At 33.5% G+C, this 15,039-nt stretch overlaps 1 protein-coding gene across 4 annotated transcripts in view; it reads right to left on the minus strand.

The window, feature by feature from the left end:
• gstcd (glutathione S-transferase, C-terminal domain containing) overlaps window positions 1-15,039 on the minus strand; it is a 60,239-nt gene that overhangs the window by 15,895 nt on the left and 29,305 nt on the right. For 3 of the 4 annotated variants that reach the window (XM_067403524.1, XM_067403525.1, XM_067403526.1), the window contains exons 6-8: window positions 5,384-5,499; window positions 5,044-5,088; window positions 4,496-4,624 (exon numbers count right to left, since the gene is read on the minus strand). In XM_067403524.1, coding sequence (XP_067259625.1) covers window positions 4,496-4,624; window positions 5,044-5,088; window positions 5,384-5,499 — 290 coding nt within the window. Of the gene's footprint in view, window positions 1-2,311; window positions 2,364-4,495; window positions 4,625-5,043; window positions 5,089-5,383; window positions 5,500-15,039 lie in introns of all 4 variants that reach the window. The other variant, XR_010896650.1, reaches the window with a different exon arrangement.

A 15,039-nucleotide genomic window follows, 5' to 3' on the forward strand; every position in this document is an offset into this window, starting at 1 on the left:
TCCAAAGGTAATAAACAAAAAGCAAAAACCTAACGAAAACAAAGAAAGCAAACAAAAAACAAAACAAAAGCAAAAATATAAAACAAGAAATTAAAAAACAAAGCACCAAAAAAAAGAAAAAAAAAGAAATCAAACCATGTCAGAACAAAAATAAAATCAAAAGCAAGAAAAGAAAAGAAAAACAGGAACAAAAAATAAGATCCAGACCAAACTTAAAAGAAACCAAATGTGTTGTCTGGCAAATTTTTATTTTTAGTGTGCAAAGGTCAGTAGACATGAACTGTTTAACTGTATAAGTATTGTTTGTTAGTATTTGTGAATATTCACTCTTAGTGTGGCAATAACACTGTAAAGCAATCACACCTGAGCTTCCCATGATGAAATCATTCTTGGCATTATTTGGTAGCACGCAAACAATTAAGCCAGAATCTATTCTTTACAAATGCAAAGAGGTTGAAAAACACATCACAGTCATTCCAAGTCTTCCATCGGAATGTCGGATGCTCAGTCTCTAGAACGAATTTACAGTCATAATGAGACAAAGCTGATGGGCCGTCTCCCAAGAGATCAGATGAATGTTGTTTAGCATGGGAAAGAGGAGTGTTACAAAGCTCAAGTTTGTTTTTCCTTTGCAAGCAAATAAAGTGGAATCTGCAATGGTTTTGTGTGGTCTCTTGTACTGAAGGATCTAACAAATGAAGTTTTCTGAAAGCATTGAAAATATAGGACATTGACAAAGAGCTTAACATCATCCTCAATGCTAGTTTTTCTCATATAAATTACCCACCAATGGAAAAATAATAAAGCATGCTGCAAAAGCATGCCATTTCTTTATTAGTTTTTCTTATGCAGCAGGACGTCATTTTTTGCTGAGGATGTTTCTTTTTCTTCCCTTCAATGGGGGTAAAAAACTTTTTCTGTCTTTATAATTAAGTAGTTTGCCTGAGGTATGGAAGGCACAACTTCACAACTACGATGCAAGTTCATTATTCACAACCACTGAACACAGCAGTGTGCTTGTATCACCATCATTCAACAGGTACAACAAATCAAGTTTGAGCAAACAGCCCATAACTTCTCTTTTCACATCATTACCTACGTTTAGACATTTTTTCCTGGTGTAGCTGCGAGCCTTATTACAGACTGTCTTAAAAAAAGGAATAGCAGCAATTTTCACATATCCAACCCTCTGGGAAACAATAGCTTCGGCTGTGCTGCTTTAGCAGGCAAACCTTTTAATCATTTATGCAAATGATATGTGCAAAGTTATGCAAGATCCTCCAACACAATAGCTTAGAAACTCAAAATCAATACCTTAAAGACCTAACTCTGTCTTTAATTAAAAAAGCAGAGAACAGCTTTCACACTGACCATTCCTCGATGGTGGAACCCAAACATGTTAAAGGGATAGTTGGGGGGGGGGGTTCACATTTTGAAGCCCAAAAAGTGCGTCCATCCATCATAAAAGTAATCCATACGGAGTATTTCGAAATAAGAGAAGAGGAGCTTGAGTTTGTTGCCCAGCCCTATTTGTTTAAACCGCGAGAGGCGACTAAGCTTACGATACTCCTATATCCTGCGTCATACATCGCTTCAGAAGTTACTCTTTTGGCACATGTCGATTTGCATAGGTTGTCTGCCAGAAGCTAGTTATTTTACTTTATAAAGTTTTAAATATGGATATTTTCTTTTGAAACGCATCGCTTCACTTCAGAAGGCCTTTATTAACCCCCTGGAGCCGTATGGATTATTTTTTTATAATGGATGGATGCATTTTTTGGGCTTCAAAATCTGGAACCCCCTTCACTACTATTATAAAGCTTGGAAGAGCCAGGATATTTGTAAACATCTCAGGTTGTATTCATCTGAATGAAGATAATCATATACACCTAGGATGGCTTGAGGGTGAGTAAATCATGGAATATTTTTTTTTTGGGTGAACTAACCCTTTAACACTCTTTAACATCTAAAGACTTTTATGATGCTTCCTTTCACTTGTAATCGCAGTGTAAGTTTTTAAATAAAATCATTCTAATTTACACCAATTCACCAATGAATCATTTAGACTGATTCATAACAACCTCAATCTAATTATTCATTTCCAAGCCTGTAAATCACAGTTTTAAAATGTCCCTGATATTTTCAAGTTTTTGGGACATGACAGGACATGACTCTGATGAGACAAATCACTGCTGCATAACGTGACAAATTGTAGATTATTATCTTATGTTTAACAATATACATGATCGCTTGTCACAGGTGCTAAAAATAAAGTCAGATTTTCATGAAAGAAAAAGCTTTTATCACTTACTGTTGAGTTGCGGCAATGTGAGCAGAGGAATATTCCATCCCCACATGGAAGTCTGGAGGAAAAAATATTTCTAGATAAACCTAGAATGTTACATTTTACTTTTTTTTTTTGTTGAGTGTTTGATATGAATCTCGTTGACATTCTTATTTTTAATGATCGTGCTAGGTGCTCAAAAAGTTCTACATAGATACAGGTATTAGTTTTGGAAAGCAGTGAAGGTCTGATAAAGACCCTTTGTGTCGGAAGCAAATAATCCCCCCACACACTGGGGCAGTGTGTGAAGCTCAATACTGCAGCTGCAGCTCTCTGTGGATATGAGGCCAGAGGAAGCAGGTCTCTAGCAGAACCAAACATCTCATTACTGCCAGAAACAAATACAAGAACTGCAAAAAGTACACACTTCCTCATTTATCATAGAGACAACACTGCCCCTCAAAGATTACACAGCAAAAAACTAACAAAAACAAAAAACAAAAAACGTTTTATTCAGTATTTAATCAGCATAATCTTTTCTAGTAAAAATACCTAAACATTCTTAAAGGTGCCCTAGAATTAAAAATTGAATTTATCTTGGCATTGTTGAATAACAAGAGTTCAGTACATGGAAATGACATACATTGAGTCTCAAACTCCATTGTTTCCTCCTTCTTATATAAATCTCATTTGTTTAAAAGACCTCAGAAGAACAGGCGAATCTCAACATAACACGTTACGTAACAGTTGGGATCATTAATATGTACACCCCCAATATTTGCATATGTGGGCCGTGGGCGGGGATCGTGAGCATTTAAAGGGGCCGCAGCGTAAATCGGCTCATTTATAATGATGCCCCAAAATAGGCAGTTAAAAAAATTTGAGCTGAAACTTCACAGACATATTCAGGGGACACATAACACTTATATTACATCTTTTAAATTGTGTAAGGTAAGACTTGCGTTTGAATTTGAATTAAGTTTTTTTTCCCCTCACCACATTGGCAAACTGTAACAAAAAATTGCAAAAGGATTTTGCTCAAAACAAGCCAAAACTATTTGCCGATGCTGTACAAAAAAATGAATGATTCAATAAAAAAAAAAATTATACTCCTTTTGTGTTCTCTTATTTTTCATTTGGTCAAATATTGTAACCACAAACATAATTACAAATTAAACAGCAAATTTCTTTTATAGAATCTAGTTGAATTGTATCTTTGTTAAAAGCACTCCCTTACCATATTTGAGGGAGACAAAAATCTATTTATTTGTTTATATATATAGGGAGTGCTTTTAACAAAGATACAATTCAACTAGATTCTATAAAAGAAATTTGCTGTCTAATTTGTAATTTGTGTTTGTGGTTACAATATTTGACCAAATGAAAAATAAGAGAACACAAAACAAATGTGTGCAAATGACTATTTAGAAACAATATCATCTTTCCACAATAATTCTATTTGAAATTAAATGTAATCTTAATGTTTGGGTAAGTTGTCGAGGAGCCAGTTTCATCACTCAAAATGTTGTAATGAGCAACCCATTCGCTTTTGAAATAAAATAAAGGACAAAAGTGAGGGTAACTGCATAATGAATATGGATGGCAGGGAGAATCAAACAAGCTGCAACTACAGAGTACCAGAATCCATCCTTTTAAACAGGCTTTGCAATGCAAATGAAGAGATATCTATACCTTCTGGATAAAAATGTATATTCTTCATGTGAAATTACTGAAACTGCTCGTAAAGCAAGAAGAAGCACTGAAGGCAAACATTAACAAAAGCAATTATTGATGAACGGATGTAGTGGGATCCAAATATCTGAGACCACACTAAAATCTATCTAATGTAAAACTAGAATTAAACAATTAAAGAAAAATAATGAACAATTTAAAACCAAGATACACAATGAAATATTCAACCCTCATGTACTATCTGGCATCTCAGAGACTCCAATGCTATATTAATCTTATGCTAACTGATTATGAACCTAAACTTCAACTTCATAACAGGCTTCATACACATTACTTAAGTTTGGGGTATCAGAAACCTAGAATGATGAATTGCCATCTACTGTAAATTATTATGTGAGCCAAAGGAATCAAAGACTTTAAAGGGATATTAATATGCACCACAAATACATCTTTCCAAGAGAAATCTCTCTTACACTTCACAAATAGCATGTGTGTTTAATACAGTTAGACGGTTCTCACCCCGATGTTGAAGTTTCCAGTGAAGTAGTCAAGGTTCGCCTGGATGAAGCCAATGTTTGTCAATCCAAGCTGAGCACTTCGATGTCTGGCCCTGACCAGAGACTCCTCTTTATTTTCAATGAGAATAACCTGATCGATTACAAAAATGGGATATTTCACCATACTGCATATTATATCTCTTACAACTCACTGGTTCATTGCCAAATTGCTCATTGATTCATCTCAAATTGCTCTTTGAAAAGCCATTTTATCAAAAGGAGAGAATACGAAGTACATCTTTTAATGACTACCTAATAATCCACTGAACCATAAAATAAGTATTAGCATTCAAAGAGTATTCTAGTACTGATTTGATTTTCCTATCCGCACTGGTTAAAGTACAATTTTCCCAACAAGGGCTTAGAGAGAAAAAACAACAACAGTGTGGAATCAGTTTATTTTTTCAGTGTCTACAAATGAGCTCACCTGGGAGGAAGGCAGATTTAGTTTCTTTTCTTTGATTCTGTAAATTTGAACTTGCAACACTTGAACAAATCAGAAAGTCTTACCTGACATTTAGGAAGTGTGTACGCCAAAACAATCCCAACGTGCCCCTGAGAAAACAAACGAAGAAAAAGCTGCTAAAGAACTTGGAGAAACAGACCTCAAAGAGCTCATCAGATCAAAGTCTGCTCACGAGAACACAGCCGCCCATCAGAATATTGACCTGTTGCCCAAGAGCTGTAACATCAGGGCTTATATGTATGCACAGAATAACAAGAGCACTCCCAAAGATTACATGAGGTGACAGGGGAGGAGAACAGATGCTTACTGAAACGCATACAGTGAGTCCTGTAAGAAAACAGAAACAAGTCCAAGACATTTTTTAAATGTCAGAAGGTAACTTACCCCCCCGCTGCAGAAATCCACCACGGTGTGCCCTGGGTGGGCCAGCTCCATCACCATGGCAACCAGGTTGTTGAGTTGTTGTTGTTTGCGCACAGCGCGGGCATCTGACATCTTACCTTTGGAGAAAAGTGAATGTTAACACTGAGATGGCCAACAGCAACGCAATCGCAAGATGATTCTTAACCAAAGCCAAAAAAGAAAATGTGTGTCCAAATTACAAATATTACATGATACAGCAGAAAAGTGAAAATGTAAAGTCCAGCAGGTCATAAACTAAACCCAGATCAGAATCAGTCCATCAGCTTGAATGGGTTTATTTGGCAAATGACCAATTCATTTGATCAAAACTAAATACATAAAATAAATAAATAAGTAAAAAATATATAATAATAATAATAATAATAATTATTATTATTATTATTATTATAGGGCTGTATAAATAACAGATAGACCAAAACAAACAAATATTGTTTTAAGTTCAAATTACTTTAGTTTATTATAGTTTATTATAGCACAGCTATGTAGGAAATCAGCAGCATAAATAATATTAAATTAAACAATATAAAATTAAATTAAAAACAATATTCAATAAAATACAATTAAATTAAATAAATAAATTTGAATTAAATACATTTTAAAATTTTTTTAATAAAATTACATAAATTTAAATAAAATGACAAAATTACATAAAATTAAAATAGATTAAAATAAAATGACAAAATAAAAAAAATAAATCAAAATTAAAATAAATTAAATTAAAATAAATGTTTAATTTAAGAGAAGGAAGAGGTGGAGTGATTCTAGAGACTAGCAAAGATTCTATATTATATATTTTATTATATATTATATTAATTTTATTTAGTGCCGTCAAATCGATTAATCAATTAAATAAATAAATTTGAATTAAATACATTTTAAAAAATTTAAATAAAATTACATAAATTTAAATAAAATGACAAAATTACATAAAATTAAAATAAATTAAAATAAAATGACAAAATAAAAAAAATAAATCAAAATTAAAATAAATTAAATTAAAATAAATGTTTAATTTAAGAGAAGGAAGAGGTGGAGTGATTCTACAGACTAGCAAAGATTCTATATTATATATTTTATTATATATTATATTAATTTTATTTAGTGCCGTCAAATCGATTAATCACGATTAATCACATTACAAATTTGTAATATATAATATATGTTTATGTATATACTTTGGTTAGAAGACAAATTTTATGTTAGATAAGATTAATCGTGATTAATCAATTTGACAGCACTAAATAATATAATATAATCTTATCTTATCTTATCTTATCTTATCTTATCTTATCTTATCTTATCTTATCTTATCTTATCTTATCTTATCTTATCTTATCTTATCTTATCTTATCTTATCTTCTTATCTTATACTATAATGAGCACTAATGTTTCACAACAGTACGGACATTCAAATATTTAAATCGTTACTTTATAATTACAGTCACACAAATGACTGAAAACAAAGCCATGGTCAAGAAATAAATGATTTTTGAAAAAAATTATCATTATTAATACCATAAATTATTCTGTTGTAACATGCATGAAGTCACATGACAAGCACATAAGGTCTTAGGGTATAATAACTAATATAGCATAAGGTATAATAAAAACTTATAATACATCATGTGTGGTTGTCTAGTGATGAGAAGAATTGGTTTGTCATTCGCTTGGCTCCACACAATTCACATCCATCTCTGAACATCAGTATATAAACAAGCTGATGAATACCTAAAAATGGCATTCGGTACATTTAGCATTCTTACAGTTCACAAATTGAAAAGAGGACAGCCAAGCGCCACTTTGAGCTGTGATTAAGCGGATGGAATTATTTCAACGGCTGAGTGTGAAATGTTAAAAGTGGGAATGCTCTCAAAAATACATTTTTTACACCTTTTTTTTCCCCTAGCCACTCAAGTCATCTCAAACTTTAATTGGAGTTGAAGGCTGTTTTCACATAGCCACACTCTCTGCCACGGGGAATAAATTTGCAGCAGACTTCCTGTTTTGAGCGGAGTGCTCAAGCTGTGTTGAAGAAACACCATCAATGTAATATAAATCACAGACGTGTCTGTCGTGCACTGCTGGGCTTATTTTATGCACAACTCTCTGATGAGAGCGGAAGTACTACCTGGAGCTAAATAGGAAACAAAACCACTAAACAGCACAACAAAGCTTTGTACCGTTTTGTCTATCATGTGTAATCAACACCTGATAATTAATGTCTATGATTCTGGCAGGCAACAAAAGAATCAATCAGGCTCAGGTGAGGAAGAAAAGAAAACATGCAGATTCTTTAGCAAAGAACGCCTGTGGAATTTGCATGTGTTGTCTTTCTCTAACAGGATTCAAATGGCAGGAGCGCTATCAGAGTGGAGCAGATATGTGGAATGCAGTGAAGATGTAACTCATTAACCGAGAACACATTTGCAGCGCGTCTCTCAGAGACATAAATCCAGAGGAATGTCGGCATGCTGTCAAATAAGGATCTCTCCTACATCAAGAGAATCAAATCCTTCTGAAAACCTGCAATCCTTCCAATGAACAATGAGGTTTTGATTTTTACCATAGAAGTTAACGGATTAAAATTCGAAAATTAATTTATTATATGCTGATTATGTAATTCATTATAAGCACATCCAAATTAGCTGATTAGCTAAAAGTCACAAAAAAGATAATCAAGAGGTTTTAACATGATTGTGGCATACAAGGAAAGCATTGAATAGATATAGGCTTAAAAAGTGATAGATGCTAGTTACATTAAGTGAAAGTAGTAGTGCTGTCAAAATTGCGATTAATCACATCTAGCATAAAAGTTGGTGTGTGTGTGTCGTTCCACACCCGTAAGACCTTCGTTCATCTTCGGAACACAAATTAGATATTTTTGTGAGGCTCAGTGAGGCCTCCATTGACAGAAAGATAATCATCACTTTCAATGCCCAGAAAGCTACTAAAGACGTATTTAAAACAGTTCATGTGACTAAAGTGGTTCAACCTTAATGTTATGAAGTGACGAGAATACTTATTGTGCACCAAAAAAACAAAATATAGACTTTATTCAACAATATCTAGTGATGGATGATTTCAAAACATTGCTTCATGAAGATTCGAAGCTTTACAAATCTTTTGTTTCGAACCAGTGGTTCGGAGCGTGTATCAAACTGCCAAAGTCTTGCGATTTCAGTAAACGAGGCTTCTTTACGTCATAGGTTTTCGAAATTTCAATGGTTCACTACTGGGGTGGCGTGACTTTGGCAGTTTGATACTTGCTCTCAACCACTGATTCAAAACAAAAGATTTGTAAAGCTTAATGAAGCAGTGTTCTGAAATCATCCATCACTAGATATTGTTGAATAAAAGTCGTTATTTGTTTTTTTGGCACACAAAAAGTATTCTCGTCACTTCATAACATTAAGGTTGAACCTCTGTAGTCACTTGAACTGTTTTAAATATGTCTTTAGTAGCTTTCTGAACATTGAAAGTGTAAATTAACTTGCTGTCAATGGAGGCCTCACTGAGCCATTGGATTTCATCAAAAATATCTTAGTTTGTGTTCTGAAGATGAACGAAGGTCTTAAGGGTGTGGAACAATATGAGTGTGAGTAATTAATGACAGAAATTTCATTTGAACTAACCCTTTAGTGGCCATTGATGAACGGCAGATCCATTTATACCGGACTTTTATGAAAGTATAATATTGAATATATCTGAAAACAAAACAGGGCTCAAAACTTTTCTAAATAATGTTCACCTTGGTGCATTTATGTACATAATAAAGAGTATAAACTATATAAAATCTTAAGATATAAGTCAACATTTGAACCGCTTTAAAGGTGCCCTAGAATCAAAATTTGAATTTATCTTGGCATAGTTGAATAACAAGAGTTCAGTACATGGAAAAGACATACAGTGAGTTTCAAACTCCATTGCTTCCTCCTTCTTATATAAATCTCATTTGTTTAAAAGACTTCCGGAAAACACGCGGATCTCAACATAACACCGACTGTTACATAAGAGTCGGGATCATTAATATGTATGACCCAAATATTTGCATATGCCAGCCCATGTTCAAGGCATTAGACAAGGAAAGACAGTATTAACATCTGGATGTGCACAGCTGAATCATCAGACTAGGTAAGCAAGCAAGAACAATAGCGAAAAATGGCAGATGGAGCAATAATAACTGACATGATCCATGATAGCATGATATTTTTAGTGTTATTTGTAAATTGTCTTTCTAAATGTTTCATTAGCATGTTGCTAATGTACTGTTAAATGTGGTTAAAGTTACCATCGTTTATAACTGTATTCACGAAGACAAGAGCCGTCGTTATTTTCATTTTTAAACACTTGCAGCCTGTATAATTCATAAACACAACTTAATTCTTTATAAATCTCTCCAGCAGTGTAGAATTAGCCGTTAGCCACGGAGCATAGCCTCAAACTCATTCAGAATCAAACGTAAACATCAAAATAAATACAATACTCACATAATTCGAAGCATGCATACAGCATGCATGACGAACATCTTGTAAAGATCCATTTGAGGGTTATATTAGCTGTGTGAACTTTGTAAATGCACTGTAATATAGTCGAGAGCTCGTGTGGCAGGGAGCACAAGAATTAAAGGGGCGGCGCGCTGCCAAAATCAGTGTATAGTTAATGATGCCCCAAAATAGGCAGTTAAAAAAATTAATTAAAAAAAATCTATGGGGTATTTTGAGCTGAAACTTCACAGGCACAATCAGGAGACACCTTAGACTTATATTACATCTTGTGAAAAAGCATTCTTGGGCACCTTTACAGGTTTTTTTTTATTTATTTTTACATTTTTTATCATGGCCTAAAATGAACACTCATCAAGCGCCAAATGCGAGTAAAAATCTGTGTTGGCGAGTATATGAAACTGTGTCAGTTGCCAAATGGCCGGTGACATTTTTATGAATTCTAACAATGCAATGATGTGAGAACATGAACCTGAACGACGCTCTGTACAGCTGACGGTCAGTGCTGAATCATCATGAAAGTTTAAGCCTTTCCACTGTAAATATTCAAGCGCTAGAACACGTGAAAGGGAATTTGTTACTCACACACTATGTAGGAAGTTCAACATCCGAAACATCCAAAGCGTGTGCTCTGAAAGCTGCGTCTCGACAGAGCGCAAATACTAAGTTGAACATAAACAAAAACATATATACTGTACCCTACCTACCACATGGAGAGGTCACCAAAAAGTGACTGGTAATACTATTGAAACAACTCTCAATATGCTGAATGGTCAAGCTCACAAAAGGTGTTTTCGGCAGATGATTCTTGTGCTGAGACCTTCATAGAATGAGATATATTTATTATAATTTATAATTTACCTAGGATAGCCAGGTTGGGTCCAAAACACCATGCAGTCCTTTGAGACAAGCAGAGATGGTGATAGTGGAGACACAGATGGAGTCGTGCCATTTGTTGGGAAGAGAAAAGATGAAACAAATAAGAAAACATCATGAGGTCCGATCAGGGCTGTACTGATACAATCATGTATCAATATTGCAATTCTTTTTCTCATGATATTGCTTTTTTCACAGTACTTCAGTTTAGATCCTTGTTTATATGCCCTTTCATATGATTTCCCACAGTTCAATTAATGAAGAAATAGGTTGCTTTAATAAACTGACATTTCTCTATATGGTCACCTGTGAGACACAATGACATACCATCCTAACCATCTTACCATCCTATCACAAACAATATCATCACGCATAGTGATGCACTGAACTTTACATTTATTGAAATAGAGATGGTTATAGATCCTACCTTACAATACAATGCTGGTTTAAGAGACCTGCTTCTCCAATAACTGAACTATACAAAACTCAACTATAAAAAAAAAAATAATTAAGGTTCCAAAACATTTTTTTTTTTTTTTTTTTTCACACAGTGATGCATGTCGAAGAACCATTTTTGATTCCCCAAAGAACCTTTCAGTGATGAGTTCTTAAAAGAACCGTTTTTTCCTTAGTGTGAAGTACATTTTATTAATCTGAAGGACTTTTTTTCCACTGTGAAGAATCTCTTGCACAATGGAAAGATTTCATGGATATTAAATGTTATTCAGGAAAAGCTAGATGCCAGTGTAGGAGATAATATAATACGAAAACATAAATAAAATCTGAGTGCATCAATGCAACACCGTGAGATAAATTATTACACTTAGACTACCGTTAAAAAGTTTGGCTTTGGTAAAGATTTTTTTCATGTTTTTGAAAGAAATGTCTCTCTTTCTCTTTATTTAATCTAAAATACAGTACAACTGTGAAATAATATGGCAATTTAAAATAACTTTTCTATTTGAATATATTTTAAAAAAAATTCCTGTGATCAAAGCTGAATTTTCAGCATCTTCAGTGTCACATGATCCTTCAGAAATCACTCTAATATGATAATTTGCTGCTCAAGAAACATTTCTGATTATTTTTGATGTTGAAAACAGTTGTGCTGCTTAATATTTTTGTGGAATTTAAGGATTTTAAGGATTTTTTGAAAGTTCAAAAGAACAGCATTTATTTGAAATATAAACCTTTGTAACAACATAAATGTCTTTACTGTTTTACTATTTTTTTAAATCAATTTAATGCATCTTTGCTGTATAAAAGTATTAATTTCTTTCTTTCTTTAAAAAAAAAAAAAAAAATCCTCCTGACACCAAACTTTTGAACAGTAGTGTATATCAATATGCGACTCAGAACAGCAAATTACTGGAACGTAAAAATGTTCCCACTGAACTAGCTTTAGGACAGAATGGAGGACAAGAAAATGAAAAACAGGGACTCTCTTTTCATCATAACTCGGCTTACAAAAGGCTCATAGCGTCCCAGCAATAGGCTTCCAACCAGTAAACCAAGAGGAGAATATTTTCCAGCAATCCAGACCTCAATTTCCTTCCTTTCTGCTGCAAAGTGTAAGCAGGGGAGGGAGAACTTTTATGGTAGACACAAAAGCAGAAGAAAACAGGCCTCTTGAGTAGCATGTTCAAGTGGCTACATCTGTGTTTGCGAGATGAGGAGGCCTGAATGAAGGTATTTAAGCAAGAATTATTCAGGAGGACATCCTCAAGGTTGTTTTTCTGCTAACTATTCACAGTCACTGCTTCATTGAGCAGTCGGGAGAAGAACAAAATACTTAGAGAGTGTACAGATAAAAGGCCAAAATCTGTGACTTCAAATTACTTGGAAAGGATAAAAAAACATTTGTGATCATGTATTGTAAACATGCTGCCCACCATTATTTTCCACAGTTATCTTTCATAAACTGAAAAGCAAGCGCCTTATTGGTAGGCCACACGTATATCGCAAAGTACCATGATTTTACAACTTCAAATCATTTGTGCTGCTGTAGCACTTTTTTGTAAAAGTATTTTTTTCACTTTTTAATATGGTGTTGGTTAATACTGTAACATACAAATGACAAAAAAACACAAATGAGGGAGTATATTCAGGGAACAACAACAACCTAAAAGCATTAAAGAATTGTGTTAAAATAAGCAACATTTAGCTTACATTCTGGCTTCTCTGTCTATACAAATCCAATAAAAGCAAATGTGTCACTTTCTTTGCTTCAATAGATTTCATAGATTTGTACTTTCTCTGAGCCAAACCTCAAAAACTTATGCTCATTTTCCTCATTTAAGAAATACATGTTTGGTTCTTGTTTTGGATACTGTGTAGTGGTACAAAACACAGTGAAATATGAGCTCAAGATGGAATGCTGCAAGACGGAAAAATTACAGAGCCAGGCAGAGGTTAGAAACAGGTCAAATTTGTATTAATTGGTTTTTTGACAGCTAAACTTCATAGCTAAAAAAAATCCACTTTTACTTCCCGAATACTGACACATTCAGGTCAAACTTGTACAAGGTTAATTCTCAAAGTAAGCAAGCAAGAGTTTGAAACCGTATTTGCATTATCCAGCGTGTATGCGAGACATTTCAGGCAGACATCATGACGAGGCTCAATGTTATATAAACCACACAAACCTGTACAAAAAGTACTGTGGTGTTACTGTGTTTCACTGTCCAAATGTTCGAGATTACTGACTTTTTTTCTTTTTTGAAAGGAAACAATACTTTCATTTGGCAAGGACGCTTTAAAATTATTAAAAATTAATTAAAGAGTACTGGAAAAAAGAGACACTGTATAGTGATTTCCACAGTTTGAGGTCAGTACGATTTTTTTCTTTTAAGAAATTAATATTTTTATTCAGTAAGAATGCATTAAATTGATTAAAAGTGACAGTAAAGGCATTTATAATGTCACAAAAGATTTCGGTTTCAAATAAATGTTATTTTGAACTTTATATTCAAAGGATCCTGAAAAAAAAATATGGTAACACTTTATTTTACAGTGTCCTTCCTTGTTACATGTTAAATGCAGTTAGTACAGTAGTAACTATAAATTATTCATGATTACAAGCAACTAACCCTATACCAAACCTAATCCTAACCCCATAGTGAGTACACGTAGTAGTACTTAAATGTATAATTATACTGTAACACAGACACCTTAAAATAAAGGGTTACACATTATTTGAAGGCAGTGGTTCTCAACTCCAGTCCTCGGGACCCACTGCTCTGCACATTTTGTATGTCTCTCTTATCTGACACACTCAATTCAGTTCATGCAGACTCTCCTAATGAGCTGATGATCTAAATCAGGTGTGTTAAATAAGGGATACATACAAAATGTGCAGAGCAGTGGGTCCCGAGGACTGGAGTTGAGAAACACTGTTTTAAGGTATCATTGTTACAGTGTAATTATACATTTACGTACAGAGTAATTTTAATTAATAACATGTACTTACTATAGGGTTAGGATAGGATAAGGGTTTTGTTGAGGGTTAGTTGCATGTAATTATGCATAATTTACTGTTATTACTATGGTAAGTACATGCAACATACGCAACAAGGACACTGTAAAATAAAGTGTTACCAAATAGAGTAACCAAAAATATTTAACAGCACAAACATTTTCAACATAACATTGATTATAAAAAAAAATAATGTTTCTTGAGCATCAAATCAGCATATCAGAATGATTTCTGAAGGATCATGTGACACTGAAGACGGGAGTAATGATGCTGAAATTTCAGCTTTGATCACAGGAATAAATTACATTTTAAATTTTAAAATGTGTCAAAATAGAAATCAGTTATTTTAAATTGTAATACTATTTCTTAATATTACTGTGTTTTTTGATCAAATAAATGCAGCCTTAAGCATAAAAGACTTTTTGTAGCAGAAGTCCAAAAAACATATGTATTATTTATCCTTGTAATGTTTATGTTTTTTTGTTTGTTTTTTTTTACAAAATGTCTGTGTGATACTTTGGTGTTAATATAGCTAAATGATTATTAAATCTATCATGGGTTTTATATGATACTCCAGGCAACTTCAAAGAAATACCATGGTACTCCCACAGTAAACATTTAAAGCAAAAGGTTTGGCCACAATATTCAAATAAAAAGAGAGCAAAACAAAGTATATTATCAGCACTCAAACAATTCAACAAGTCAACCCAGAAAAAAGGGAAAATATGATACAAAAATGAGCATTAGTTATTGAACGCTTATGC

Source organism: Chanodichthys erythropterus, chromosome 12, assembly GCF_024489055.1.
Source record: "Chanodichthys erythropterus isolate Z2021 chromosome 12, ASM2448905v1, whole genome shotgun sequence".
In the NCBI taxonomy this organism is placed as follows: domain Eukaryota; kingdom Metazoa; phylum Chordata; class Actinopteri; order Cypriniformes; family Xenocyprididae; genus Chanodichthys; species Chanodichthys erythropterus.